The sequence below is a fragment of the Rousettus aegyptiacus genome, unplaced genomic scaffold (genome assembly GCF_014176215.1).
Source record: "Rousettus aegyptiacus isolate mRouAeg1 unplaced genomic scaffold, mRouAeg1.p scaffold_m13_p_1, whole genome shotgun sequence".
Classification (NCBI taxonomy): domain Eukaryota; kingdom Metazoa; phylum Chordata; class Mammalia; order Chiroptera; family Pteropodidae; genus Rousettus; species Rousettus aegyptiacus.
Window position 1 is genome coordinate 129,055,186 of NW_023416284.1, and position 27,212 is coordinate 129,082,397.

Genomic DNA, 27,212 nt, shown 5'->3' on the forward strand with positions numbered 1-27,212 from the left:
TTTTTTCATTAATTTCAAATTGATTCTATAAATTTCATGAGTTAAATCAGTAGAAAATTCAGACAGCCAGGGATCTATGTCTTAAATTACACTAAATTGCTCAAAATTTAAATCATAAAATAATCAAGTCACTACTACATGCAACATATTCTGTGCTTCATGTTCAGTCATTTTTTTAAAACACCAAGAACGATTTCGTAGTTGGGAAATGGATGATGGTTAATATAGATTATTGTAAGGTATAAAATACATAAATGTGTTAGATGGGTTGGTAAAGTTATTAATTCTCTGTAAATTCCACAGTCCTTATATGAAACCATTGAGGCCAGATGTGATTCAGAATTCAGAATTTTGTCTTTCAGAAAAGTAATATGGTGCATATATTCTATGTTACACAATACTTTCAGAGGGGCTCTGTGTTGTATCCCGTAAACAGCAACATGTGTGAAGGTTCTCACTAAGTGAGATAAAAGCTATTAAATATTTTACTCTTTAAAATTTTTTTATTGTTGAATAATAATCAATCGTATAGATATATTACATTTTATTTATTCATCTACACCATTTGATGAACATTTGGTTTGTTACCAGTTAGTGTTGCTATGAACATTCTTATACATTTCTGTTTTGTCAGCATGTTTATATTTGTTTTAGGTGCATTGCTAGGAGCTGATTTTGATAGTGATTTATGTTTAACTTTTTAAGGAACTGCCAGATTGTTTTTCCAAAGTGATTTTATGTACCATTTTACATTCCTTTTAGCAATTCATGAGGATTCCAGTTTTTCTGTATCCTCACCAAAACCTGGTATTGTCTTTAATTACAGCCATTTTAGTGGGTATGTAGTGGTTTCTTGTGGCTTAATTTGCATTTCCCTAGTGATTAATGATATTGAGCATCTTTTCATGTACTTTTTAGCCATTTATTATCTTTGGTGAACTTTTTCTAATTTAAGGAGGGAGTTGCCTCTTTATTATATGGTTGTAATAGTTCTTTATGTATGCTGGATACAAGTTCTTTTTCATATATATCACTTGGAAACATTTTCTCTCAGCCTGTGCCTTGTCTTTTCATTTTTTTATTCTTTTTTTAATGAGAAATTTTTCCCCTACCTTTATTGAGAAAAACATTTTTAAAAATGTAGACATTTAAGGTATACAAGATGACGATTTCATAAATATTAGGAAATCAAGTTAATTATATTCATCATCTGACATAGTTACCATTTTGTGCTTGTTTCTGTGTGTTCAGAACGCTTAAGATTTATTCTTTTAATAAATTTGAAATACACCTTACAGTATTACCTCTAGTTACAATGCTGTACATTAGATCTGCAGATCCTATTTATGTTATAAGTGAAAATTTGTACCCTTTGGCCAACATCTCTCCATTTCCCCGAGCCTCAAGTCCCTGACAACCACCATTCTACTCTTGTTTCTGTGGGTTTGACTCTTTTCCAAAATTATATATATGAGCTCATACAGTATTTATTTGTCTTTGTCTGGAGTATTTCACTTAGCATAATGTCCTCTAGGTTCTTCCATGTCATAGCAAATAGCAGAATTTGCTTTTTCATGGCTGAATAATATTCTCTTGTTTCTATATATCATATTTTCCTTATTCATTCATCAGTGGACAGTTAGGTTGTTTCCATATTTTGACTGTTGCAAATAATGCTGCAGTGGACATGGATGTACAGATACTTTTTCCAGATACTGACTTCATATCCTTTGAATATATCCAGAAGTCAAATTTCTAAATCATATAGTAGTTACATGTTTAATTTTTTGAGGTTCCTCCATACTATTTTCCATAATGACTACCAGTGTACATTCCCACCAACACTGCACATGGGTTTCCTTTTCTCCATACCCACGCCAAAACATATCTTGTTTTTTCAGTAATAGCCATCTTAACAGGTGTGAGGTGATATTTCATTGTTTTTTTTTATTGTATTTCTCTGACGATTAGTGATGTTAAGTACTTTCTTATTATGTGCATGTTGGCCATTTGATGTCTTTAGAAAAATGTCTGTATAGTCCATTGCCCGTTTTTTAATTGGATTCTTCTTTTTGCTGTAGTAAATACGATCGTTACCTAAATTTCTTTCATGTAGTTTATTGTTGGTATATAGAAATGAATCTGATTTTTATATGTTGATTTCATATCGTGCAACTTTTCTGAATTTGTGTCTTTTTCTTAATGGAGTCTTTTGAAGTGCAGAAATTTTTAATTTTGATGAAGTCCAGTTTATCAACTGTTTCTTTTTATAGATCATGCTTTTACTGTTGTATCTAAGAACTCTTTTCCTTAGTATCACTAAGATTTCCTCCTATGTTTTGTTCTAGAAGTTTTATAGGTCTAGTTCTTCATTTAAGTATGGTCCATTTTGAGTTAAATTTTGTGTATGATGGTAACTGTCTCATTTTATCTTTATGCATGTGGATATCCAATTTGTTATGTTGAGAATGGACCACAGCCCCTCATAGTTCAGCCTATCTTAACATAGTTTTGAGGAAAAGGAAGTAATTTTTTCATTTGTTTTTAATCAAAAAGTTCTTTGTGGATCAGTGAATATAATAAAAGTGATGAAGAAAAAATTGGTTTCTGTTGAATTTTATTGTCCTCCAGGATAGTTATTATAGATTATAGAAATAAAGGGAATTGAGCACCTTTTAAGCTGAATTTTCTGCCATCATATTTCATGTTCTGAAGTAGGTATACATATTAGTTGATTTGGGCTACTATAACGAAAATGCGATAAACCGGTTGGCTTATAAGCAACAGAAGTTTATTCCTTTTAGTTCTGAAGGTTAGGGAGTCTAAGCTCAAGACACTGGCAGACTCACTATCAGCTGAGAGCCCACTTTCTGGTTCATAGACAATGCCTTCTTGCTGTGCCTCACATAGAGGCAAGGGAGCTTTCCTGGGCCTCCTGTATGAGGACAGTAATCCCATTCACAAAGGCGCTACCCTTATGACCTAATCACCAAAGGCCCTACTTCCTAATACTATCACCTTTGGGGTTAGTATTTAAATATAAGAATTTTGAGAAGACACACATTCAGTCCTTTGCAGTAAGAATGTCATATATGTGGCAATTAGCCCACAATAGACATAGCCAGTAGACTGTAGTACCCTTTCTGCCTGACCCCCAGCAAATTGAGATTGAAACTCACGGTGTTTTAATTTATGGAAGTTTGACTCTGCTTCTTTGAATGTGATTATGTACATTCCTGACTGGGCTTGTAGGTTCCTGGAGATATTAGGGTTGTATTTTGGGTAGAGGGTTTCCTCTCTAGGATTTTGGACCTGCCATGTGGTATTTAGCTGTGTGTTGTATTGAAATCATCACTCTGATGTGAGCCATATTTTTACCTGTGACTACTTGACTCTTGGAGTCATGACGTAGAGGTATAGGTCAGCCATGGTTTTTAGAATGTAAATATAGAGTTAGGAATATTATGGAGACTAAACAAGGCAGAATTGTCATTTTAGAGTATCCTATATGAGTTATATATCATTGTAAGAATTAGTTCAATGGATGCAATCTAAAAACATTCCCTCTCAAGGTTATGTACTTGACATTATTGATTTTATCTCTAGTTTTATTACATTATGTTTCTTAGAAACTTAGAGTCATTTGTGGGCATTGTGAACAGGTTGCTGTTAGTCCAAGATTAAGACTCTCTAAACCAAGAAACTAATTTGGTTGCTTCTGTAAATCTTGCTTATAGCAAAGGATATAGTCTATAACAGCAGTCCTCAACCTTTTTTGCCACCAGGGACCAGTGCTCCTATGAGAATCAAATGCCCGATGATCTGAGGTGGAGCTGACTGAGGCAGTGATGCTAGCACTGGGGAGTGGCTGCAAATGCAGATGATGCTCATTCTCTCACTCACCGCTCACTTCCTCCTGTGCAGCCTAATTCCTAACAGGCCACAGACTGGTAGTGGTCCACTGCCCCGGGATTAGGGGACCCCTGTCTATAAGAACTAGAGAAATTATTAATAAGCCACACCACATTAGGTAGGGAATAGGAAATTTTAGGGTTATGATGTTTATGCCACCAAAAGAAAGAAAGTAGGCCTTGGATAAGAGATTCTCCAGAATTCTGTTTAGGAGAAAGATGATATAAAAGCAGCACTCCCAGAAGAAAATATGCTCAAACCTGAGATGCTAAGGCAGAGACTTTGGAGTTGGAGGTGATGCAGATGAACATCATTCTTAGAAGTCAGACTTCAGAGTCATCCTTGTATTTTAATTGATCACAGAATTTTATCTCTATACTGGTGTTGAGGAGAAAAAATTTTCCTTCACCTTTCCAGGTTCTTTTGACTGGTTTAATAACTAAATTAACATAAGACTGATTAACAGGCAAAAAACATAATTACATACAAGAGCCACATAAAAATATGAGACCTAAGTGCCAGTAGGGAAGTTGAGGCTTATATGCCATCCTGAGCTAAGGAATGTAGTAGGGGACTGGGACAGGACAATAAGAAGAACAGATGTTTGGTAATTAATTCTGTTTATCTTGCTTTAAAGGTAAAAGTTATCTCTGGTAATAGCTCTTTCTCTCCCTTTGAGCCAGGCCCCCTATCTAAATACTTTTAGGTAGTTAAGGGGGAGAAGTTAAAGTTTTACTTTAGTCTGCTGGGTTTTGATTCCCTTCAGCCTGATAATCATTTTGTCAAAGTGGCATATTTTGGGGTCAGTATATTTTTGCTCTCCTTCACTGGATTAGCCAGTTAGCTAATTGTTTTTCTCCTTGGCCCATTTCTATTGGAATGTTTGTGGGTTATTGTTTTTTGTTTGGGGGGATTTTTTTTGTTTTTTTGTTTTTTTGTTTTTTTGTTTTTGCTTATTTGTAAGTTATTTTCATATTATGAATATGTTAATATGTAGTCTTTGGAAGTATGGGTTGCAAATATTTCTTCCCAGTTTGTAGCTTTTCACTTGACTTTATGTGGGGTTTTGGTGAACAGAAGTTTTAAATTCTAATGTAGCTGCAGTTCTCATTTTCTTCCTTTATAGTTATATGTTTTCTGTTTTGTTTAAGAAATCCTTCATTGCCTCTTGAGATATTTTCTTCCTATGTTTTCTTTTTAAAGTTTTGAAGTATTGCCTTTCATATTTATATATTTAATCCATATGGGATATAATTTTATTGAATGCTGGGAATAGTTGTAATTTTTCCCCCCTCTGTGTAACTGATTGTTTCAGAATTAATAATGGAATAGTCAGCCTATACTTTCCTTATTGGTTTCTAATGGCACATCTGATACATATCAAGCTCTCATATATACCTGGCTTTATTTTAAAACTCTCTTTCTCTTCTGTCACTTATGCCTATGTCAATATCACATTCTCTTAAGGATAATTCTCTCTAGGATAAGTCTTGCTGCCTGATTAGAGCAAATAATCCCACCTGGCTCTTTATACTTGGTTTGGCCTTTTGTGTGAATTTTAGAATTTTTAATCTAAAAATAAAAGACCAAAGTGAGAGGAAAAAAGCATTTGAGATCAAATAGAATAGCTATTTAGGAAGCACTGATTCGGGCAGAAATCCAAGTAGTGTTCTGATCAGGAGACAAAGGTAAGGGATATTTAAAAGAAAATGTAGGGGAATGATGAAATCAGTGGAAGGAAGACATTTCAACTGGTGCAGATAAGCTAATGTAGTGATGCTAATTTTAAACAATGTTTTTAATTTTCAATCCAATAGTCATCAGTCCAGTAGTTGTAATATTTGCTTTCTTGTTATCCTTGCAAACAGTTATGTGGGATACAATGTTGCTTTAAGCCTAGGCCAAAGGTTATTTTGCCCTGAGGTTTGAGGTATAAGACATGCAAGGCAGTTCCTCTGAGATGGCAGCTCCAGCTCCATTTTAAAGTGGTTCCATGTTTGTGTATATATACACAATCAACTTGTTAAATTAGAAAAATCTTGTGAAGAATTTCATTGGCATTGCTTTGACTTTATAGATTTACTTTGGGTCATAGTCAAATTTTGCCCTCCAGTGTTTATGAATGCAGTATTTCCATCTATGTAGGCCTCCTTTTATGTCTTTAAATGAAGTTTCATAATTTTTTTCTGAAAAAAATTTTGTAAATATTTTGTTAGATTTATTCTTAGGTACCTCATGGGTTTAGTTATTGTGAATGATCTTTTTAACAATTATATTTTCTACTTGTTTGCTTATGAATAGAATTGATTTTTTTGTAATGTTTGATATCCTGCAACTATACAGAATTTTCTTGGACTTCTGTATGCACTGTCTGCAATAATGACATTTAAATTTTTCCTTTCCTGTTTTTATTTCATTTCTTTTTCTTATTTCTGTTTCTAATTGTGCTCATTAGCCCTACAGTGTTGAATAGAAGCAGTGATAGCAGACATTTTTGTTTTTGTTTCTCACTAAAGGGAAATGCTTTCAACTTTTCACACTTAAGTATGAGGTTTGCATCCCCTCCATCAGGTTAAGGAGTTTTCCTTCTAGTCATTGTTACAAAAAGGTTTTGTTTTTCCCTTTATCTTGAATGGGTACATTTTTTATTGTGTCCTTTGGGGGGGGTAATTTTTGAGATATTCATATAGGTTCCCCTTTAAATCTGTTACTATGGTAAATTAGTAAATAGATTTTTCTAATTTTAAACTATTCTCTTGTTGCTAGAATAAATCCTACTGGGTCCAAAATACATTTTAAAAATGCATTGCAGCTATTCCTCTTTCCTCCCTGAATACTTTATTCCTTAATCCATTATGTAGGGTGGAACAAAGTATGTATCTGGGAGTGAGAGCAGGGATGTTGCATTGGCCCAGTTACTGTCAAAGCCCAGAACAGGCAAAGAGGGTATCCATCCCCACAGAATAGCAGCTCTGTGGGGCAGGAGTCAGAGCCCAATTAGGGTAAGGAGGACTCCATAGAGAGATGGCTGTGGGGTGGAAGACTGGATTTAGAGCCCCAATGAAATGAGTAGGGCATCCATGGCAGGGAAGGTGCAGGGGAGCAGCCTAATACAGGGCTTTTGAACCAGAGTAAGGTGAAAGGGACAGTCTGGCAAAGGATGTCAGAGCCTAAAGCAGAGGGAGAAAGGGGAATTACTTAGAGAGACAGCCAGTTCCAATATGCCAAGTCAGAGCCCAAGCAGAATGAGGAGGGCAGACTTTACTTTAATCAAATGATCAAAATGAACAACATCATAATGGTGCATAATGAAATCATGTGCCACTTGATAGGATATACTGAGAAGAAATCACCATCACTTATATGATATTCCTACCAAAATGTGTAACAGGAGTATAATCATGAGAAAATACCAAACCCAAATTGGGCGACAGTATACAAAATAACCTTTGGTAAAGTCAGGCTCCTCAATGAGACTTTAGGTTTAATTTAGGACTTAAAGAGTCTGAAGTGACAACTAAATATGACACAGAGTTCTGAATTCTATTAAAGATGTCATTAGAATAATTGGTACACTTGAATGGTATCTGAAGATTAAATGGTAGTAACATTACGAATATTGATTTGCCGATTCTTGTCATAATCTGGTTATGTAGGGCGTGCTTGTTTGTAAGAAATACACTAAAATATTTGGAAACAGTGGGGCATCAGGTTGACAAATAACTCCCAGGTAGTTCAGGAAAAAATTTTCTCTGTAACATACCATATTTCCAATTTTTTTGTAACTTTGTGATTGTTTCAAAATATTTTTTTAAGTTTTAAAAGTTTATTGTAGGATTTGGTTTGGTAATATTTAGGATTTTAAAATCTGTTTAAAAGTGAGATTGGCCGGTGATTTTTCTTTCTGATACTGCATATACCCAGTTTTATAATAGCCTCAAACTGGGGGAACTTTTCTTCCCTCCCTTTTTTCCTCTTCCTTTCTTCCAGAAGTTTCTGCAATAAAGAGATGATCTGTTTTCTAAAAGATTGTTTGCTGGATTTTTTGTAAAAACCATCTGGTGATTTTTTTTAAAAAAAATAAATTTGGTTTCTTTAGTGGGTAAAGAATTACTTTTTTTCTATTTCTTGAGATAGTTTTAGTAAGTTTTTCTGAAACTATTACATTCAGATTTTCAAGATACTTCATTAAAAAGCAAGTAAATAGTAAAAAGAAAAAGACATGCTCTTTCAGAGAAGGATAAGGTTAATCAGTGTATTATCTTATGATTTTAAGAAAGTCTGGGATGTGGTTCCATAGTGTGGCAGTTAGCACGTCTGCTTTACACGCAGAAAGTCCTGGGTTTGTGCCCCAGTGGAGCTACGGTCCACGGTCTACGGCCATGCCGTCCTGAACAAGCCTGATGTCTGATCTGGGAAGCCAAGCAGGGTTGGGCCTGGTTAGTACTTGGGTAGAAGACCACCTAGGAAGACCAGGTACTGTAGACATAAATAATAATAAAAAAGAAAGAAAGAAAGAAAAAAGTCCAAATAGCTTCTCTTGTTGTGTCCCTTTCTCATTTCTAATTCTATTTATTCCTTCTCTTTCATGACATTTTCTCTTTCATTCTCCATCCATTTTACCAAAGGATTTTCTTTTAGTTTTTCAAATGACCAGTGTTTGGTTTTGTCGCTTTTCTCTGTATTATCTTTATTTTCTATTTTCTTTATTTCTGATTTTTACTATTTTAATTTTTTTTTTTATACTTTGAGTTCCTTCTGTTCTTTGTCTAACTTAAGTTGGCCAATTAACCCAGTTGTATTATAAAATTCTGCATAATGACCACAAAAATCTTAGTGATATATAACAGTAACCATGTATCGCTCACTCATCTTAGGTCAAGGGCAGTTGGTTAGGGCTCTGCTGGTGTTGACTGGAGTCATGCACAAGTTTGATCTTGGCCTGATGTCAACTGATATATAGGTTGGCCTGAACTAGAGCAACAGGGATGACATCTACTTCTCATCTTCTTGGGACAGCAGACTAATCTGAACATATCTTCTCATTTTGATATGAGGGAGCATGATTCTTAAACTACCATCACCTCTGCTGCATTCTTTTGGTCAAAACTACTCACATGGAGTAATGAAAATAGTCTCTATCATTATGAGAAGTACTCCATAGTCATATGAAAAAAGGCATGGATACAATGAGGAGTGAAGAATTTACCACACTTACCATTGCCAGTATTTTGCTCTTCCAAACTTTTTATTATAGAAGGGTTACCAGAATATTGCAGTGAATACCTATATACCTTTCACAGTAGTCACAAGTTAATGTTTTGCTACATTTGCCTTGTCTCATGCTTTAATTTTTTCTGAATCCTTTAAGAGTTAACAAACTCATGGCATTGCTTTTGCATTTATTTCCTAAGGCCAAAGATATAATCATCACACTCAGGAAATTTAACATCAACACAATAATGTTACTTAATTACCATATACAGACGAATTTTCCTCTTAGTTTCAATACCATCATCCATGACTTTCATTTTCTCTTCTGATGGAGCCAGTTTTGCTTTATGGCAACATACGTATTCCTAGCAATCATCTGCTATGCAAAATTGCACAAAAATCACAGGGGTTACGGGAAAGATGAGTTTAGAGGCACAACACTCAAAAACATCAGTCACACACACAGAATCTTATAAAAAATAGTACTACAGTGTTACCTATTTAGTGATTAAGTATACATAAATACTAAAGTAAACACGGTACTTGAAAAAGACTTGTGAAGTTTGCTTGCAGAAGTGGGTGTCAGAAGGGATGCAGCTTGTGAGTTGTGAGGTGGGGGAAGGAGAGTTCTCAGAAATTGGACAGAAGGTTGTAACACTTTCTCCTCCTTCCTCCTCCTTTCCTTTTCCTCCTTCCTCCTCCTTCCTCCTCCTCCTCCTTCTTCTTTTTTTTTTTTTACTGTTTGTTTTGATTTCACACCTATTAGATGCTTTCCTCAAATGTCTAGTGGTCCCTAGCCATCCACTGAAAAACTGATTGAGAGGACCAGGCTCACGATAGATTATTATGGTCTTTACGATAAGGGTACTGTACTTAGCTTGTTGTTTTCCTGGTTGAGAAAACTGTTAAGAGAACCTGTTGGAGAATGATCTTTTAACCTTTCTTTTGTTTGTATTTCTTCTATCTCAGGCTTGCTCCATAATATACATTATACATAATATAAAGGCTGTGACCGCAAATATCTTGAATATGGGTTTCCTAATTTTCCAAAAATTTTTAAAGAGAAAAGTCAGAAAAGACTTTTGTAAAAAGTCAAAAAACTTTACATAAGTTTTATGTGAAAGTTGTTATTAATTTTAAATATTAGAAACTAATTAAAATAATTTTAAAACAATATGTGCACCAACCAAAACTTGTATCAGCCCTCTCATCTGCACACACTCACATTACACACTTATGTAGTTTCTGGTATGATGAAATGTGTCTTTAAAATATGACTCCCTCTGTAGCATCCTGAACTCAGTCACTTTGCTCCCACTTGAAAAACTTCAGTGATAGATCCTCCTCTCTTAGGAGACTAACCTGTTTTGTTTTTGGTTAACTCTACTTGTTTGATGTTTCTCCGTTGTGGGAAGCAGAAATGTACCTCCTTCAAACTTTAGGGATCCTGGTTTGTCCTGTGAGACCACACAGAATAGAGCTAACTCTTATGTGACAAGTTTTCACCTTTGTGAATTTGGCTCTGAATCAAATTTCCATTTCTCCAGAAATGTAGAACATAGTAGTTAAGAACTTAAATTCTGAATTCAGACTACTAGGGTTTGACTCTTCTCTCTGCGTCTTAAGTCGCTCTGTGACATTAGGACTTATTACTTTAACTTCTTTATGCCTCAGTTTGTCCATTTTTAAAAGGAGAATATCACTGTAATTTACCTAGTTACCAAAAGATAATAAATGTAAAACCTCTTAGAACAGTGCCAAGCAGATAGTAAATATTCAGTAAATATTATTTCTAATCCAGATTAAGCATCCTTACTTCTACTAATCATTCTTATAACACAGCTTTAAATTTTCTTATCATACTTAGTTTATAGTTTACTCATTAATGGAAGCAGTCTGGTTCCTTGCAAGAAGTCTTAGGTTTCTTTTCCTATCTCTTATTCTCTATACCATCCCCCAAAATAGATCACAATGACTTTTATCTTTATGTGGATATGTAGACATAAATATACATACATATATGTGTACACATACACATTCTCACACATACATATACACACACATTCACTTATTCATTCTTGATGGAACGTGGGAACAAAAACCATTGGTGATACAACCAGTGTGAGACTTTGGTCCTTCTCCCGCTTCCTTAGAACTCTGATTTTATTCCCACATTTTTCTTTCCCCACATGACTCTCTGCTTCAGAGAAGCAGGCTCTATCTCTAGCCTTGGAGAGTGGGATCTGATTGGTTTAAAAGTCAGCTATGGGTTTCCATTATGGCTTTGTGATTTTTGACATAGGTATGTGATGCAGTTCTGGCCATTGAGACCTGTTGAGAAATCTGCTAATGGGAAATGGGTTGTTGGGGGTTCCTGGGGAAGGCTTCTTTGTTCTTAAGAGAGATGCATGTGAACAAATGCTCTCATCTTTTCTTCTAGTTATTGCTGAGACTGGATAAGAAGTCTCTTTCATCCTCTTGATGTAAAAGTGGAAAATTCTCCAGTAAGCTAGTCACAAGGACAAGACAGGGAGTGATATCTTCAGGCGCCAGCTCCCCAAAAAACAACATTGCTGCCAGGATGCAGATAACAAAACTGTCTACCAGGCCCTGTTTGCTATAAGATTTAGGAGTCCCCCAGAAACAATATATCTTTGTAGTAGACGCTAACAGCTATCTTCTGCTCTTTGTAATCTGCTTGCTTTCTTGATCAAAGGCCCACCAGGATGTGGGTTTAGGCTTTATAATCTGCCTCCTCTGGAAGCTCGGGGCTGATTCTCTGACCCTGCATGGTGGAAAGAGTCAGTGGCTGGCCGGCTAATAAAGGCTCATAATTAATCTCAATTGGCTCCATGGGTCTCAGATTTGAACACACCAGAACACTGAGACCTGGGGGTTGGGTGGGGGCACTACCTGAAGATTGCAGAGCAAAGACATAGGTGGGTCCTTGAAGACATTGTTGAGCTGCTAAACTAACCAATTCTAGAACTGGCCCTTCTTCTTAATTTCCTATTACGTGAGAAACCTTTCTTATTGTTTATTTTGCTTTGAGTTGGATTTTCTAAACTTTTAGTTAAAATAATCTTAACAGATGAAGAAGTCAAGTTATTTCATTCTTTTGTGACTGGGAAATTGGATAAATAGTACTTAATTTAACCTTGTGGAGTTATAAGGAATAACTGAAATAATATAGGTAAAAGACACTTGCAATTAGACAGTAATTCCACAGATTTATAGTTCTGTTACCTTACCACAAACAGTGTTTATAGTGGACAAAATGTTTCACAGAGAGTGAGGGTGCCTCGCTTTGCTAATTACCAATTGTATTAATATCGTGCAGGTCACTAGACCCTTTGATTACTCCCTTGTAAAACAATTCAATGATCTTCGTAATTCTTTGAAAAGAATGAATCTGATCATTGTGGGATTTGTACCTGAAAGCCCTTGTATAGAGTAAGGCAGTAGATACAAGTAAGTAACTTATTTAATTGTAGAAAGCATAATTTATTAACCAGTTATGTTAGGGATGCTTCCAGTTTTACAATGGTTATACTGATCTTAGTGTCTTGAGAAATTAGGGAAGTTCTACTATCAATATACTTACTGCCTGTGCATATCAACTTTCATAGCTTTATACAGATAGATATTTGCTTTTGAACCCAACTTTTTAACTTATTCTCCTTTATGTAATCAGTATGAGTATGTCGTCAGTTTTCTTTTTGGTACCATCTCTCATAATCTGCCATCCTTTTATTCTTCTGTCTCCCTGGATATGTTATTCACAGACTATTAAATAGCCACCTTTTTCACCAGCATCTGCTTTCTTTCCCTCTTTACTCATCTATGAAATGATGTGAAAGGAGATCATTTTAAGGTGCTTTCTGGTTCTAACCTCCTGTGATTTGTCAATTATTTTTCTCATTAATTCAAACTCTATTAGACCCCAAAGAACTCATCTTTGATTATATATTAGAATTAAATTTAGAAGAGTTATTTCATCTGAAGACAGTAGAACATAAAGCAGAGATGTATGAGTACCCTTTGCATAGCTAGATATATCAAGAAATGTAGGGCTTGGGCAAGATGTAGATCTGTATGATTTTTTGAGGGGTTCTCCCCACCCCCCTGAGGGTTGGGAGACACAAAAAGGAAGCAGCTTATTGTTTTAAAGCTGTTGGGAAATCCATTTGATATATATTTCTCTTCCAGCGAAAGTTAAAACTATTATGGAAATTGATTCATTGCTACAAGAGGACTAATAGGGGGAACCTAAGTGTTCAGTTTTATCCATGTTAGACTGGGAGTGTTTGTCAGGCATGAAATTCCCTAAACATCCAAACTTGTTTTTCAGAAAAGGGAAAATATTATTTAATAACTTTTTGTAGAGAGAGGGATGCTAGCTAAAGTAAGAATTGTATGCATAGTTGGTGTTAATTTTGAAGTCTTTTAAGGTGTAAGGTCATTCTCTGTCACATCATCATAAAATGTCCTAGGAAAACATTAAAACCAATCATGCCAACATTTACATATGTCACATTTTTTAGACAACAGAACATCATACTTATTTTAGCTTTAGAATTAGGTAATCACAAAAGAGTCCCAGAATGCAGATTTTCCCATGCAATTGGATAAGTTTTTAGATTTGTGTAAGTCCTATTGAAAGATTTTTAATGCTGACACCACATACATGTTGTCTTTTCCAATACCATTTCTCCATCTCTCCAACACCAAATAGATATCCTACAATTCAGTTTCAGTTCTGACACTACCTGGAGTTAGACTCCACAGGTTAAAGGGCTCAGTCCCACAAGATGGTCCTCACTTCATATTCCAGTTGGACGTACTGCATCTCCAGGTTACCTGCACCTCTGTCCAACTTGGAGAGGAGGGCCAGGGTCTATCTGTATATGACTATTCAGAAGTGAGTTGTTATTGTGTTGCTCTTTAATTTACCACATTTTATTTTTCCTTTCTTCCTTATTCTCTGTGATCACTTACTACTTTTGCTACTTAGAGGTTAGTAGAGAGGACAGGCAGGGAGTATTTTCTTTTGCATGTTTGGTAGTAGAATGTAATTCATTTCCCCTTTCCTTTTTCCTTCTTTCCTACTTACCTACACACATATATTTTTAAAGCTGCTTCTGTATGCCAGAGGATACAAGTCCTCAAGTTTTCCTTCAAGATACCCTCCTTTCTAGGAAATGACATCTGAATTTCCACATGTGGTGAGATGAATCTTAAACCTTGAAGTGTGAAGAGGACCAATTGTGGCAGTCCTCTGTGTTATAAAAACATTTCATTAGAGTCCTACTTCATTTAGCATAATTATAGAACCTTTTAGATAGTTTTTAGTAACACGATTTTAACAGCTGTAGTATCTTAACATGTGGGTGTTTATTGTAGCAAGTTCCTGCCATCTCTTTATTCTATAGGATACAGCATTTTTTTTTTTTTCGTAATTCTGTTAAGGTAAATTTGAAATACTTCATCAAGAGATGAGAGGTATTTTTAAAAATTTAATAAATACTTTATTACAAAAATCACTCAACCTTATAATCATTTTTTAATATATTTAATATTGCTCGCTGTGTATGTTGAAGGTCTAGATGATTTTTTAAATGATAAAGCTTGTCATAAAAGACAATAATGTTATATACTATAATTTTTTTATTAACTGAAAAATGTCTTTTCTGACCATATGTGCTTCATTTATTATGTGTTGAATTTTATGCTCCTTATGCAAAAAATAGAAAACATAAATATTTTTTAAAATTCTTCACTGCATGTCTGGTCAAGTATTACTTGCCCAGGTGTCTTTTTTTTTTTTTTTTAAACCCTTAAATCTCAGAAAATTTGAGGCGAAAGGTGGCATTTTGACTAGGGAAGAGAGGACATATGCTTCCGCTATTTAAAAACAAACTTCATGAAATGATGCTATTGCTGGATGAATTAACACTGATTTTTTCTCCTATAGAGAGCTGCTGGAAATAAGACTGTGGCTTTATTACTTTGAATATTTTAATCAGTATAAACTAATTTTTGTTATTATAAATTTAAAAAGTTATTTTTCAGGTTTCTCAGGGAAGAAAGAAAAGCAGTTGATTAGTCGATGTGTATTTCAAGTTACATTGAATACTTTTTATTATTCTTTTCAAAACAGACACTTCTTGAATATGCAGAGAAATGGAAAACTTCAGAAGATCCCTTACCTTTACTGGAGGTATACACAGTGGCTATCCAAAGTTATGTTAAAGCCCGACCTTATCTTACCTCTGAATGTGAAAATGTAGCATTGGTTCTGGAACGCTTGGCATTGTGAGTAGACCTTTGAGTAAATAAAAGATTAGATTTAACTTTTTTGTTATAACTTTGTATCTCAGCTCTTATGATAGTTTAATTTTAAATAGATTGGTTCTGAGGAGTTTACTGATATTATCATTTTCTTTTACTTCAAATTTTAATAATTCTTTTGTATCCTTACCAATTTTGTTTTTTAGAAGCTGTGTTGAACTTTTACTGTGTCTGCCCGTTGAGTTATCAGATAAACAGTGGGAACAATTTCAGACATTGGTGCAGGTGAGAATATTTACCTATTAGTTTTAACATAGGTATATTTTTAGTCAGCTTTCTTTATGTGGTTAAACTTTAAAACATCTGAATAATGACAAACATCAATTGCTGCTGTTATTAACACTAGTGTTCTTCATATAGTGAATGCTCAATAAATGTTTATATACATTTATATAGATTAGTTGAATATTACACTATTCTTTGAGATCAGATAATTAGAATTTTGCCAGAGCAGTAGGGGAACACAACAGAAAATGCCCTCATTTGCATTTAGAAACAGTTTAACTAATTGCCGAAAACTTGCAATATGTTTTATAATAATTTAACATATCTCATTTAATTATTATGAAAACCTTGTGGGGGTAGGTATATTTTTCCCATTTTAAAGGTGAGGAAACTGAGGCTCATACTTTAAAATATTTATCTGCCCATACGTATACAGCTAATATCACAGAATAGTTATTTGAAACCAGATTCTTTATTCTAAAGCACATGCTTTTTCTCCTAGAGCTGAGAACACATGTTTTGTCTCTTTCTTTTAGTGCTTTTATTCTATTTATATGAGTACTACACAATTGCACAGTTATTTTGGAGCATTTTTAAGAAGGTTAAATTTTGTTTCAAGCACTAGATTGATTGTGCTGGATATATTATAGCTTCAAGTAAATTTTGATTAATTGATTAAAAAGAGTGTTCCTGCTAGTTAGTTTCAAAAAAGTATAGTTTTCTTTTTCTAGCCAGAGTTCTTAAAATACCTTTTGGCCTTATGTTTTTCTGTAGGAGATATATTAAAGAGGATTAGTCTCAAATTTTAGAAGCACGTAAAATAAACTGTAGTTAGGCAGAGAAATCAACCTTCCTTTTAATATTAAACATTAAAATCTACATCAAGTGGAGAATTCTTGAAGTTAGATTCATATTTTAATACCATAGGATTCTGTCTTACACATAGTAGATACTTAATAACTGTTTGTTGAAATGAAGTTGTCTTGTTCTGTTTGTCATATTGCAACTATTTGATCATGTGGTTTCTACTTAAGTGTAGCAGTCACTTGTACCTTAGATTTTTTTTCCCAGCAAGTATTTATTTTTAGGTAAATAATTCAGAACTACTCATTTTTTGGCATTCAGACAAATTCTACTACAGAATTATGTTGTTTAATTATAATACTGAATTCCTGTATTTTTTGTCAACATAAGATAAACTTTTAAACTTTTTGAAACAATAGTACTAGTTGACACTTTTTTATATTAGTTAATGAGAAGGAAATAACTCTAAATTCTTCTATGGTAGCTTTTAGCAATTGCTCAAAGGAAATTTCTTAAAGCACTTGAACTTGTTGTAGTAAGAAAGTTTTTCTGGTTTTGAAGAATAGACATTTGTATAAACAATAGCATGAAGATTTAAGAGTTTCCATGACACTTTGCTCTTTATATTAGAGCTTCCTCTGGGTTATTTTTTATCTGCTTAACAGCATTTGTTTCATTTTTGCCTGTGTGTTAACTGTTTAAACATTTCTTCACCGACACTAGAGAATAAGCCCTATAAATGCAGGAACTAGTACTTTGCCCATAGAAGTTCTCATGAAACATTTTCTGAATTGAATAAAAACTGTTGGTCTTTTGTGGCCTGAAGAATATGCCAATTGCATGAACAGTTGGAAAAATCTAATAAGCAAGGTTTAGTGTCAGTTTTAATAGGATTTGCCAAGGATATGTAAGGAATAAATGAAAAATCATGCCTTTAGTTGTTTTCTTTTCATAAGTCTCTTTTATTGGAATATGTGTAAGTTGTCACTTAGGCCTTGATGTAAATGTCATTTATTAATGGTAGAAGTTGGCGGGGAGATTTTTTTACTAACACAGAAGATATAAAATGTATAATATCTTTTCTGCTATAGATATTCTGATAGCATTTTTGAGAAATAACTTTGGTTTTGGTTTAGATTTGGGGGAAAAATATGGACTTATTTATAAAAATATATTGTATGTATTTAAAATTTATAATTAATATCCTTATTGAGATTTGACTTTAAAAATCAGAAGTAAAGGAATTCACTTTGTAATATGATGTGAAAATTTTAAGATAAAAGTCTAATTTTTCAAAAGTTTAGTATTATATTTAAAGCTTGATAAGCTTGCTTTTCAAAATCTGTTGTAATTCTTTGGATGTTTATTTAATATTTATAGGTAGCTCATGAAAAGCTGATGGAGAATGGCAGCTGTGAATTGCATTTTTTAGCTACTCTAGCTCAAGAGACTGGGGTGTGGAAAAACCCGGTACTGTGCACTATTCTTTCCCAGGAACCATTGGATAAGGATAAAGGTAAATTTTCTAGAGAGAGAGAGAAAAAAAAAATCATTAGATTAGAAAAAATAAGTACTTAAAATTGTTTTGATATAATTCATCCCAGGATATCCCAAAGAAGGACCATTTTATCTGAGGTGCTTGGAAGCCCTTCACCTTTATTTGGGGGAAATTGTATATATAGGATTTTACAGTCTTAGCATTAACCAAAACTAAAAATTTTTTCTCATCGTCTCTTTAACAGAGGAATTCCCTCTGCAACATCTGGACAGGTGGCAGTCTGGCTTGTATTTAATACCTAACTTATTTGACAGATGAAAAAATAGAAATAGAGTAGTTAAATATTCCTCAAAATAGAATAAGAAATTAATGCTAAAACTCTCAAGTCTTCTGTTTCTAAGATTAGTACTCTTTCTCAAACAGCTAATCGCTCAGTCTTATTTTCTCCTGCTTTGTTGTTATTGTATGATTTCAGGCAATAAAATCCCAGTTAAACTCAAACTGCTGGTATCTTATTGGAAGTAGGTGGCCAGATTACTTATATGTATAACACTTAATTGTCCAGAGTTCAAAAATTTTACATACCACAAAGAGGAACACGGTTGTTGTTTTTGATACTTTTCTTGAGATTGTTTTGGAAAGCTTTCACCTTAACTTTTCCTGAGGTGTTTAACTAGAGAAGTAACTAAGCTGCTTTAATTGTTTATTGCTGCTTTTCCTGTTGATTGATGGCAAACTCTAGGTATTTTGCTATGTTATAGTAAATTATGAAGGCTCCGAGAAGGGAATGGTAAGCCCATTGCTTGTGAACTTTTCTGGTACTTTGATATTTACCAAAAGGCTTCCCAGCCAATCTCCAAACTTCTCTTCGGGCTGATTATTCCTACCTGACATCGCCCTTTTACTCTTTCTCCATGCTTTCCTGATAGTTCTTAGCAATGTTATCTGTTTTCTTAGTTTTCACAAGAAGTTTATTTTTAGCGCCCCTTCCTTTGTGGATATTCACAAATTAGCTACAGTGTTCTCAAGACCTTAGAGGAATGAAGAGTAGACCCTCATTATTTATTTAAAATAATAAGAACATTTAAAAGTAGAAAATCTTAGGTTTTTTGCCTTTGACATATTATATTAAACCACTATGTTTTTTATTCCTATAACCAAATTATACTTGCTGATGTTCTCAGCTTTTAGAAATATTGGATGTAATATATTAATAATAATATCAAGTACATTATACAGTTCTTAACAGTTTGAAATGTACTTTTCCATGCATAGTTTCATTTAAGCTTCACAATGATCCTATGAGAAATATAGGCTCTTTATTGTCCCTATTTTACAGATCGGAAAATGGAGGCTCAGAAAGATTAGTTGTCCTGTCTGTATCTTATTTCCAGTGATGTGTGGCAGAGCCAGGAATTGAAGTTGGGTAGATCCTCATCCTCTCTCCTTTTAGTAATATACCTTGTTGCACCTAACCTAATAAAATAAAATTGCACTTAGCTTAAATAAAAAAGTAACTCTTTTTTTCTCTTGTCAATTTCTGAAGAGTAGTTTTGCCAAACTCATACAGTATGCTAAAGTGGGAAAATGAACTAGTGTCTGAGCAGAGATTTAAAATTTATTTAAAAATTTTTTTTCTCAATTTCTTTACTTGTTTAAATGTGCCTAACATTGTTGCTGTTAACAAATGTCTCTCCCCATCCATATGTTGTTTTATTTCTTTGTCTTTGCGTGACATAGCCTCTGGAATAGTTAGGACTGTGCAGCTAAGAGGAGTTTCTATAGTAGCAAATGACTTTAATACAACTCATGAAGCAACCAGAGAGAGATTATATGATTAAGGGATTTTGCAGCTGTAATCCTTACTTGGTTCTCTGTTAGAAAGCTTCTTTGATGGAAGTTATTTTATGTTAATGACACAAACTAGAAGTGTATGTTCATTTCTTCCTTTGAAAAGGTTGAAGGAGTTAACAGTTATACATACATACTAATTTATTTACATTTTCAAATTTAAAGATGGTTCAAATGGATGGGGAACTTTTAGCTTTTTATACTATATATCTAGCCCGTTGGTTTAACTTAATCTAACGCTGCAGCAAGTTTGAAGAGAAGAGCTAGAGCTCAGAAAATACTGAGTACTCCTCAATAGGCTGTCCTCATTAGTTCATTTATAGTGAGGCCTTTAAGGTTTGATGTAGTATTTCAACAGTAGATAGTCTACTTAATCCTGAATTTTCTTTCTTTTCTTTTCTTTTCTTTTCTCTTTTCTTTTCTTTTCTCTTTTCTTTTCTTTTCTTTTCTTTTCTTTTCTTTTTTCTTCCTTCCTCTTTCCCTTTCCCTTTCCTTTTCCCTTTCCTTTCCTTTCCTTTTTAAAATTGACTAATTTTGGACCTACTAAAACCCAGCTAACCCAAGAAATGCTATTTGATTTTGGGGGGATTAAGGGTGGGCAGGACTCAAAATTAAAAATGCTAGTTTAACTTTTAAGGTGTTAGCATCCTAGAATAAGGTAACGCTAATAATTACACCAACTTAATTCAAGTAGATAGCCTTTGAATATCACAGGAACTTTAGGCTTACATGTTACTTGTGCCCTTCTTTAGTGATAATCCTGAGGTTGGAAAGGTACTGAATGCTCATTTGTTTTTTACCCAATTTAAATTCCCTTCAAGTCTTTGCTTGAATACTTCTGAAGTAGAGTAACTGTAGTTTAATCCATTCTTAGTCTTCTTTTAGAAAATGTTCATTGTGAAAATTGTGAAAACTACATTCTTAGAGTTCCCATCTTTTGGATCTAGTGCTACCCGCTAAAGCCATACCAAAGTATAATTCCCTCTTTCACAGCATGGCAGGTAAGATACTTAAAGATCACCATCATGTCAACACTTAGTCATCTTTTCTTCTGTGGACTAAAAGCCTTCCTGATGTGACATGATTTTAAATCTAAAATCATTTCTAATGTTTGAGTGCATTTTGTTTATTGTTGTTCTCTTTAATTTGTGATTCTCAGAACTTAATGTGTACTCTAAATATGATCTGGCAAGCTTTGACGTGATTGGTACTCTCTCCCCTTCATCCTAACAGTTTATATTTAAGTTAGTGTGACATAAGATGATATCGTCTTTTTGGGTAGCCATATCTTTCTCACAACTCAATGAGGTTACTAAAACCACAAAAAAATTTTTTTTTAATAAATGCTATTAAATTACATTATTGTCCTTTGTCTTTTGGCACATAAGGTATTACTTTTTTTCCTCTTTAATTTCACTCTTTAATAAGATCCATTCTATCTCTGTAAATTGTCAAAATCTTTTTAAATCTTGGTTTTGTCACTCAAAGTTTTTTTCTTTCCCAGCGTCCTCTAATTAGCATAAACTCTGTTGGCATCCAGGTCCTTGATATAATCATTAAAAGGCTGTGCCCAGAAACCTAGTCGCTAAGATACTTATAGAAATCTTTCTGCTTGCCATTAATTCTTAATCAGTACCCTTTGATTATAATCGTTTCATCAAACACACCTATTTTTTCTCCTCTCCAGTCCATGGTTCTCCATTTTGTCTGTAAGGATTTGATGAAAGACTATAACCAATATTTAGCTAGAGTTCTACTAAATTAGATTGCTTAATATTAAGGTTAATCTGACCTAATTTATTATTTTTAAATGAACTTTTTCCTTTAGAATAGTTTAGATGTATAGAAAATGTATACAACCAGTTTCCCTGCTATTAATATCTTGCAATTAGTATGACACATTAGTTAGGTGAGGACCATATTTCCCCACCTATTTCAGTGAAGTTCTTTCATAACATTTGTAATACAATTGTATTATTTTGCCGTATTTTGCATTCCATACTGGGCTCCCCGAGCCTCCTAAATAATTTGTTTTAAATTTCCATTTCTTAAGATTCCTCTTTGTGCTATCAGGTTCTGTGGGCTTTAACAAATGCCTAGTGTAATATATCCACCATTACAGTGTATACAGAATAGTTTCACTGCCCAAAAAAGTGAACTGTATTTTCACCTACTCAACCCTCTCCTAGAAGCTCCTGACCCGTTTACCATCTTTTGCCTTTTCAAGATTATAATTATAGCCTTTTTTGGTCTAGCTTCTTTCACTTAGCAGTATGCATTGAATATTCGTCATGTATCTTTGGCTTAATAACTCATTCCTTTTTATTGCTGAATAATATTCCATTGTATGAATGTACCACAGTTTTATCCATTCACCTAGTAAGGGACATCTTGTTTGCTACCAGTTTTTGGTGTTTATGAATAAAGCTACTATATTTACATGCAAGTTTTTGTGTGAACATACGTCTTCACATCAATTAGGTAAATACCTAGGAGTACGATTGCTAGATCATATGGTAAGACTGTTTTGTAAGAAACTGCCAAACTGTATTCTAAAGTGGCTGTACCGTTGTGCATTCTTATCAGCAATGAATGAGAGCTCTTGTCACCCTAGAGCATCACTAGCAATTGGTATTGTCTATTTTGGGGATTTTAGTCATTCTGATAGATGTGCAGTGATATCACATTGTTTTAATTTTTATTTCTATACCGACAAATGATATTGAACATCTTCTCATATGCATATTTTTCATCTATCTTTGGTGAGGCATCTGTTTAGACATTTTTGCCTATTTTTAAATTGGGTTGTTTGTTTTCTTACTATTGAATTTTAACAGTTCTTTGTGTATTTTGGATACAAGTACTTTATCAGATATGAGTTTTGCAAATATGTTCTTTCACTCTGTGGTTTGTCCTTTTTCTTAACAATGCCTTTAACAGAGCAGAAGTGTTAAATTTTAATGAAGTCCAGCTTACCAGTTTTTTCTATCATGGATCATGCTTTTGGCATTTTATCTAAAAACACATTACCAAACTTAAGATCATATAGATTTTTCTCCTGCAGGTTTTATAGTTTTGAATTTTACATTTGAGTCTGTGATACCTTTTGAGATAACTTGTGTGAATAGTGTAACCTAATTTATATTTAGTGAATCTCTTGGCTCTTAAAGTCACGATTTTTCTGAATCATCATAAGCTATGTTTTTAATATAATTAATTTTGAGATTCTTGCTCAGGATTATATCTGTTCCTCTAGTTAACAGTTTTACAAAATATATCTTCAGCCCCACTTTGAAAATTACATTTTCCACCTACTTCTATTTGCTTCATTGTTGTTCTATGCTTTAAATCTAAAGCTTATTATCAGAACCACCATAAGAATAGAGGAATTATTCTTCTTTTCCCTGTCATCATAATACATAATCAAACCCAAGTAGCAGGCCTTTCTCAAGAAGATACATACCTCTACGACTTTGATTGTTCTCAGCATTTTAGGTGAGCTAGCGGTCATCTTGGGTCTTAGCTTTAATAACATTTTGTATAGGTTAGTATCAAGTCTCTTACACTGATGATATTTCCTTGATCCTAAACCTGTTTTCCCTTCTTTTGTACATGTCATTTGAAAATCTAAACTCAGAGAGAGCTTTCTATTACAGTCACACTAAATTCCTTTGGCCTTTTTTCTTCTACTTTATACTGGGATAATTTTTAGTCGCATAAATATTTTTATCAGCTTGCCAGTCTTTTCTTGAATCTTAAAGCCCTGTAGTTTTTTTTGTTTGTTTGTTTTTTAATGAACCCTTTGGTTTTCAAAGGAAATTTCTAAAGCTTAAGCTTTCTATAAGGCTTATAAATCCTTCTGAATTTTGTGAGAAAATCTTTTTTTTTTTCCCCCATTATTAGCTTTGCATTGTAATGTGAACATGGAAAAATTGCTGCCTGGTTTACCAGATATTACCATACATATGTAATATTATCTTAAAGGGAGAAGAGATGGGAGGAAAAAGCAAGTGATAACTAATGCTTTCCAGGTAAATAGGGCAAGGCCGGATCTGATTATTACATGCTAACTGCATTTGCTTTCTGATAGTACATTTCCAGTTCTTTTATTCTTGGATACTTTTTGGTATATTTTTCATGTATGTATCTGTATTTACCTGTCTGTATAGCGAATGCCAAAAGGAGTGAGTTTGAGACCGAGACTTAAATCCATTGACTTTTTTTGTATATTAGGACATTTCTTACATGAAGTCATTAAAAAAGCACCTTATAGTTTGCATATTAAGTACTCTTAGAAATACAATTTTCCTAACTTCTCTTTGGTTGTCTTTTTTTTTTTCTGTCTCTCTTTTACCCTTAACTGACCTTGTTTTGTTAATAAAAAAAAAAAAAAATAAGCAAATGGAACATTTTAGATTATTTTAAAAAATCACCACTAAATTGGATTGCTTTTACTTGCATATAACCGTTATCCTTGACATCAGTGACTTTGTATAGAATCAAGCTGATAGAACTTAACTGCAGTAAATTTATAAAAGTATTCACTGTCCCATGTCAGGCTGATGACATATATAGTGTTTATTTTGTATTAATGTCATACTCCCCTATTATAGAATTAATTATAAATACAGTGACCCAAAAATTTTCATTACTAAAAATGATTGGCTTATTGAAACATCTTAGAAAAATACGTTATTTCTATCTTAATGAGTGTATTTTATAACGTTATATGGATAAATATATCAGACTTTAATTAATGACTAATAATTAAATCTTATTTCACACAGATTTTAGTGTTGCTTACTAACTAGGTTGAACTATGACAGAATTTGTTTTTAATCTTTAAAAATTCTGTTTTATGTCATGTCAAAAAACATTTATCATAAAGTTTACCATAATCACTTATAAAGTTTCAGATTAAAAAATAAAAGGGTTTAAGAAATTCTGAAATCTTTAAGTGAAAATTCTGTTTCTTCTAAAATGTGAGAAGTGAGGTGAAGGTTAGTACTATCCTTATTGGTAATTTTGACACTGAGCTATACTTTCTTACTCTCAATCCAGGCTGTGCTTAAATTATTTGCAGAGTTTTTAGACATACTTGTACTGGAGGCCTACCTCAAGACCAAGTACATTAGAGCCTCCGAGTGTCAGCTGCAGGTAGAAGTTTGAGGTAACTATATGGCTAGGGTAATTAACCACTGATCTAGAACTTAAAGTGTTATGTTTTTATTGAATTTCTGAATTTGAATTTTTTTGGCTAAAAATGCTGAATTGATTTTTTTTAATGAATTATTTTGCTGTGGTAAAAAACATAATGTAAAGAATACTATTTAATCATTTTTAAGTGTACAGTTCAGTTGTATTAAGTTCATATTGGTGTGAAGTAGATCTCCAGAACTTTTTTATCTCGTAAAAGTAAAACTAACAAAACAACTCCCTTCTTCCCTTCTCCACTTCAGCCCTTTGTTAGCCAACATTCTATTCGTGGTTTTTATGACTTTGACCACTTTAGATACTCATTTAAGTGGAATCACTTAAATGATTCCACTTATTTACCTTTTCATGACTTAGCATAATGTCTTTAAGGATCATCCATCCATGTCGTAGCATGTGACAGGATTTCCTTCCTTTTTAAGGGTGAATAATATTCCATTTTATGCATACCACATTTTGTTAATTCAGTCATTTGTTGATGGACATTTGGATTTCTTCCACCTCTTGGCTGTTGTGAGTAGTCTGCCATGAACCCGGGAGTGCAAATCTCTCTTCAGGGCTTTCCTTTCACTTCTTTTGCGTACGTACTCAGAAGTGGGAGTGCCACATCATTTAGTAGTTCCATTTTTAATTTTTTGAGAAACTTCCAGACTTTTTCATAGAGGTTGCACCATTTACAGTCCCATCAACAGTTTAAAAAGATTCCAGTTTCTCCACATCCTCATGAACACTTCTTTTATTTATTGTAGACACTCTAATGGATGTGTGGTGATTCCTCATTGTAGTTTTGATTTGCATTTCTCTTAAAATTAGTGATGTTGAATATTTTTTATATGCTTATTGGTCATTTGTATAGCATTGTTGGGGAAATATCTTTTCAAGTCCTTAGCTCACTTTTTAGTGGGATTATTTGGTTTCTTTGTTGTTGCTGAATTATAGGAGTTCCTTATATATTCTGGATTTTATGAGATTGTGATTTGCAAATATTTTCTTCCGTTCTGTACATTGCCTTTTTCAGTTGATTCTCTTTGATGCACAGAAATTAAGTTTGATGTACTCCCATTTGTCTATTTTTTGTTTTTATTGTCTATACTTGGTTTCATATCTAATAAATCATTGCCAAATCCAGTGTCTTGAAGCTTTTCCCCTTTGTTTTCTTCTAGGGCTTTAATACTTATTGGGTCTTACATTTAGATCTTTAATACATTTTGAATTAATTTTTATATGCCATAAAATAAGAATGTAACTTTATTCTTTTGCATGTGGATCCATTTTTCCCAGCACCATTTGTTGAAAAGACTGTCCTTTTCCCAATGAGTGGTCTTGGCATTCTTGTCCAAGTCTTTTGACCACATGTATGAGGGTTTGTATCTGGGCTTTCTATTTTGTTGTATTGCCTATATGTCTCTCTTTTTGCTAATACCTCACTATTTTAATTATTGTAGCTTTAGGTGTAAGACCTCCAACCTTATTCTATCTCCAAAAAAAATGTCATCGTAATTTTGATAGGGATTATGTTGAATCTCTGGATTGCTTTGGATAGTTGTACATCTTAAATATATTAAGTCTTCTAATCTATGAACATGGGGATCTTTCCATGTATTCTGTCTTCTTTAATTTCTTTTAGCAATGTTTTGTAGGTTTTAGTTACAAGTCTTTGACCTTTTCACTTAGGTTTATTCCTAAATATTCTTTTTCTTGCTGTTGTAAATGAAATTTTTTCCTTAATTTTCTTTTAAGATTGCTTATTGTTAGTATATAGAAAAGCAGCTTATTTTTGTGTTTTGCTTTTTATATTCTGCAGCTTGGCTAAATTTGTTTTAATTTTTTTTTGTGGAATCTTCAGGAATTTCTACGTATGAGGTCATGTCATCTGTAAGCAGATGATTTCACTTCTTCCTTTCCAATTTCGATGTCTTTTATTTCTTCTTGCCTAAATGCTATGAATTGTTTTTAAGAGAAAATACAAATTGTATTTTTAAAAAGGGGTTTGGTGATGCAGATTTATGTAGGCCCTAGGGAGAATTTTGGAATTGACTCTTTGAAGGCAAAGGGAAATCCACTGGAGTATTTTAAACTAAGAGAAGAAGACAGTCAGGTCTTTGCTTTACAAAAACAAAAACAAAACACAATACCCAGGATC

General features: G+C 33.5%; 1 protein-coding gene across 1 annotated transcript in view; it reads left to right on the plus strand.

Moving 5' to 3' along the window:
- Positions 1 to 27,212, plus strand: part of ZNF292 (zinc finger protein 292) — a 75,227-nt gene that overhangs the window by 22,908 nt on the left and 25,107 nt on the right. Inside the window, exons 3-5 of the mRNA XM_016128207.2 lie at positions 15,287 to 15,441; positions 15,624 to 15,702; positions 17,887 to 18,022. Of these exons, the coding sequence (XP_015983693.2) occupies positions 15,287 to 15,441; positions 15,624 to 15,702; positions 17,887 to 18,022 (370 nt within the window). The remainder of the gene's footprint in view (positions 1 to 15,286; positions 15,442 to 15,623; positions 15,703 to 17,886; positions 18,023 to 27,212) is intronic.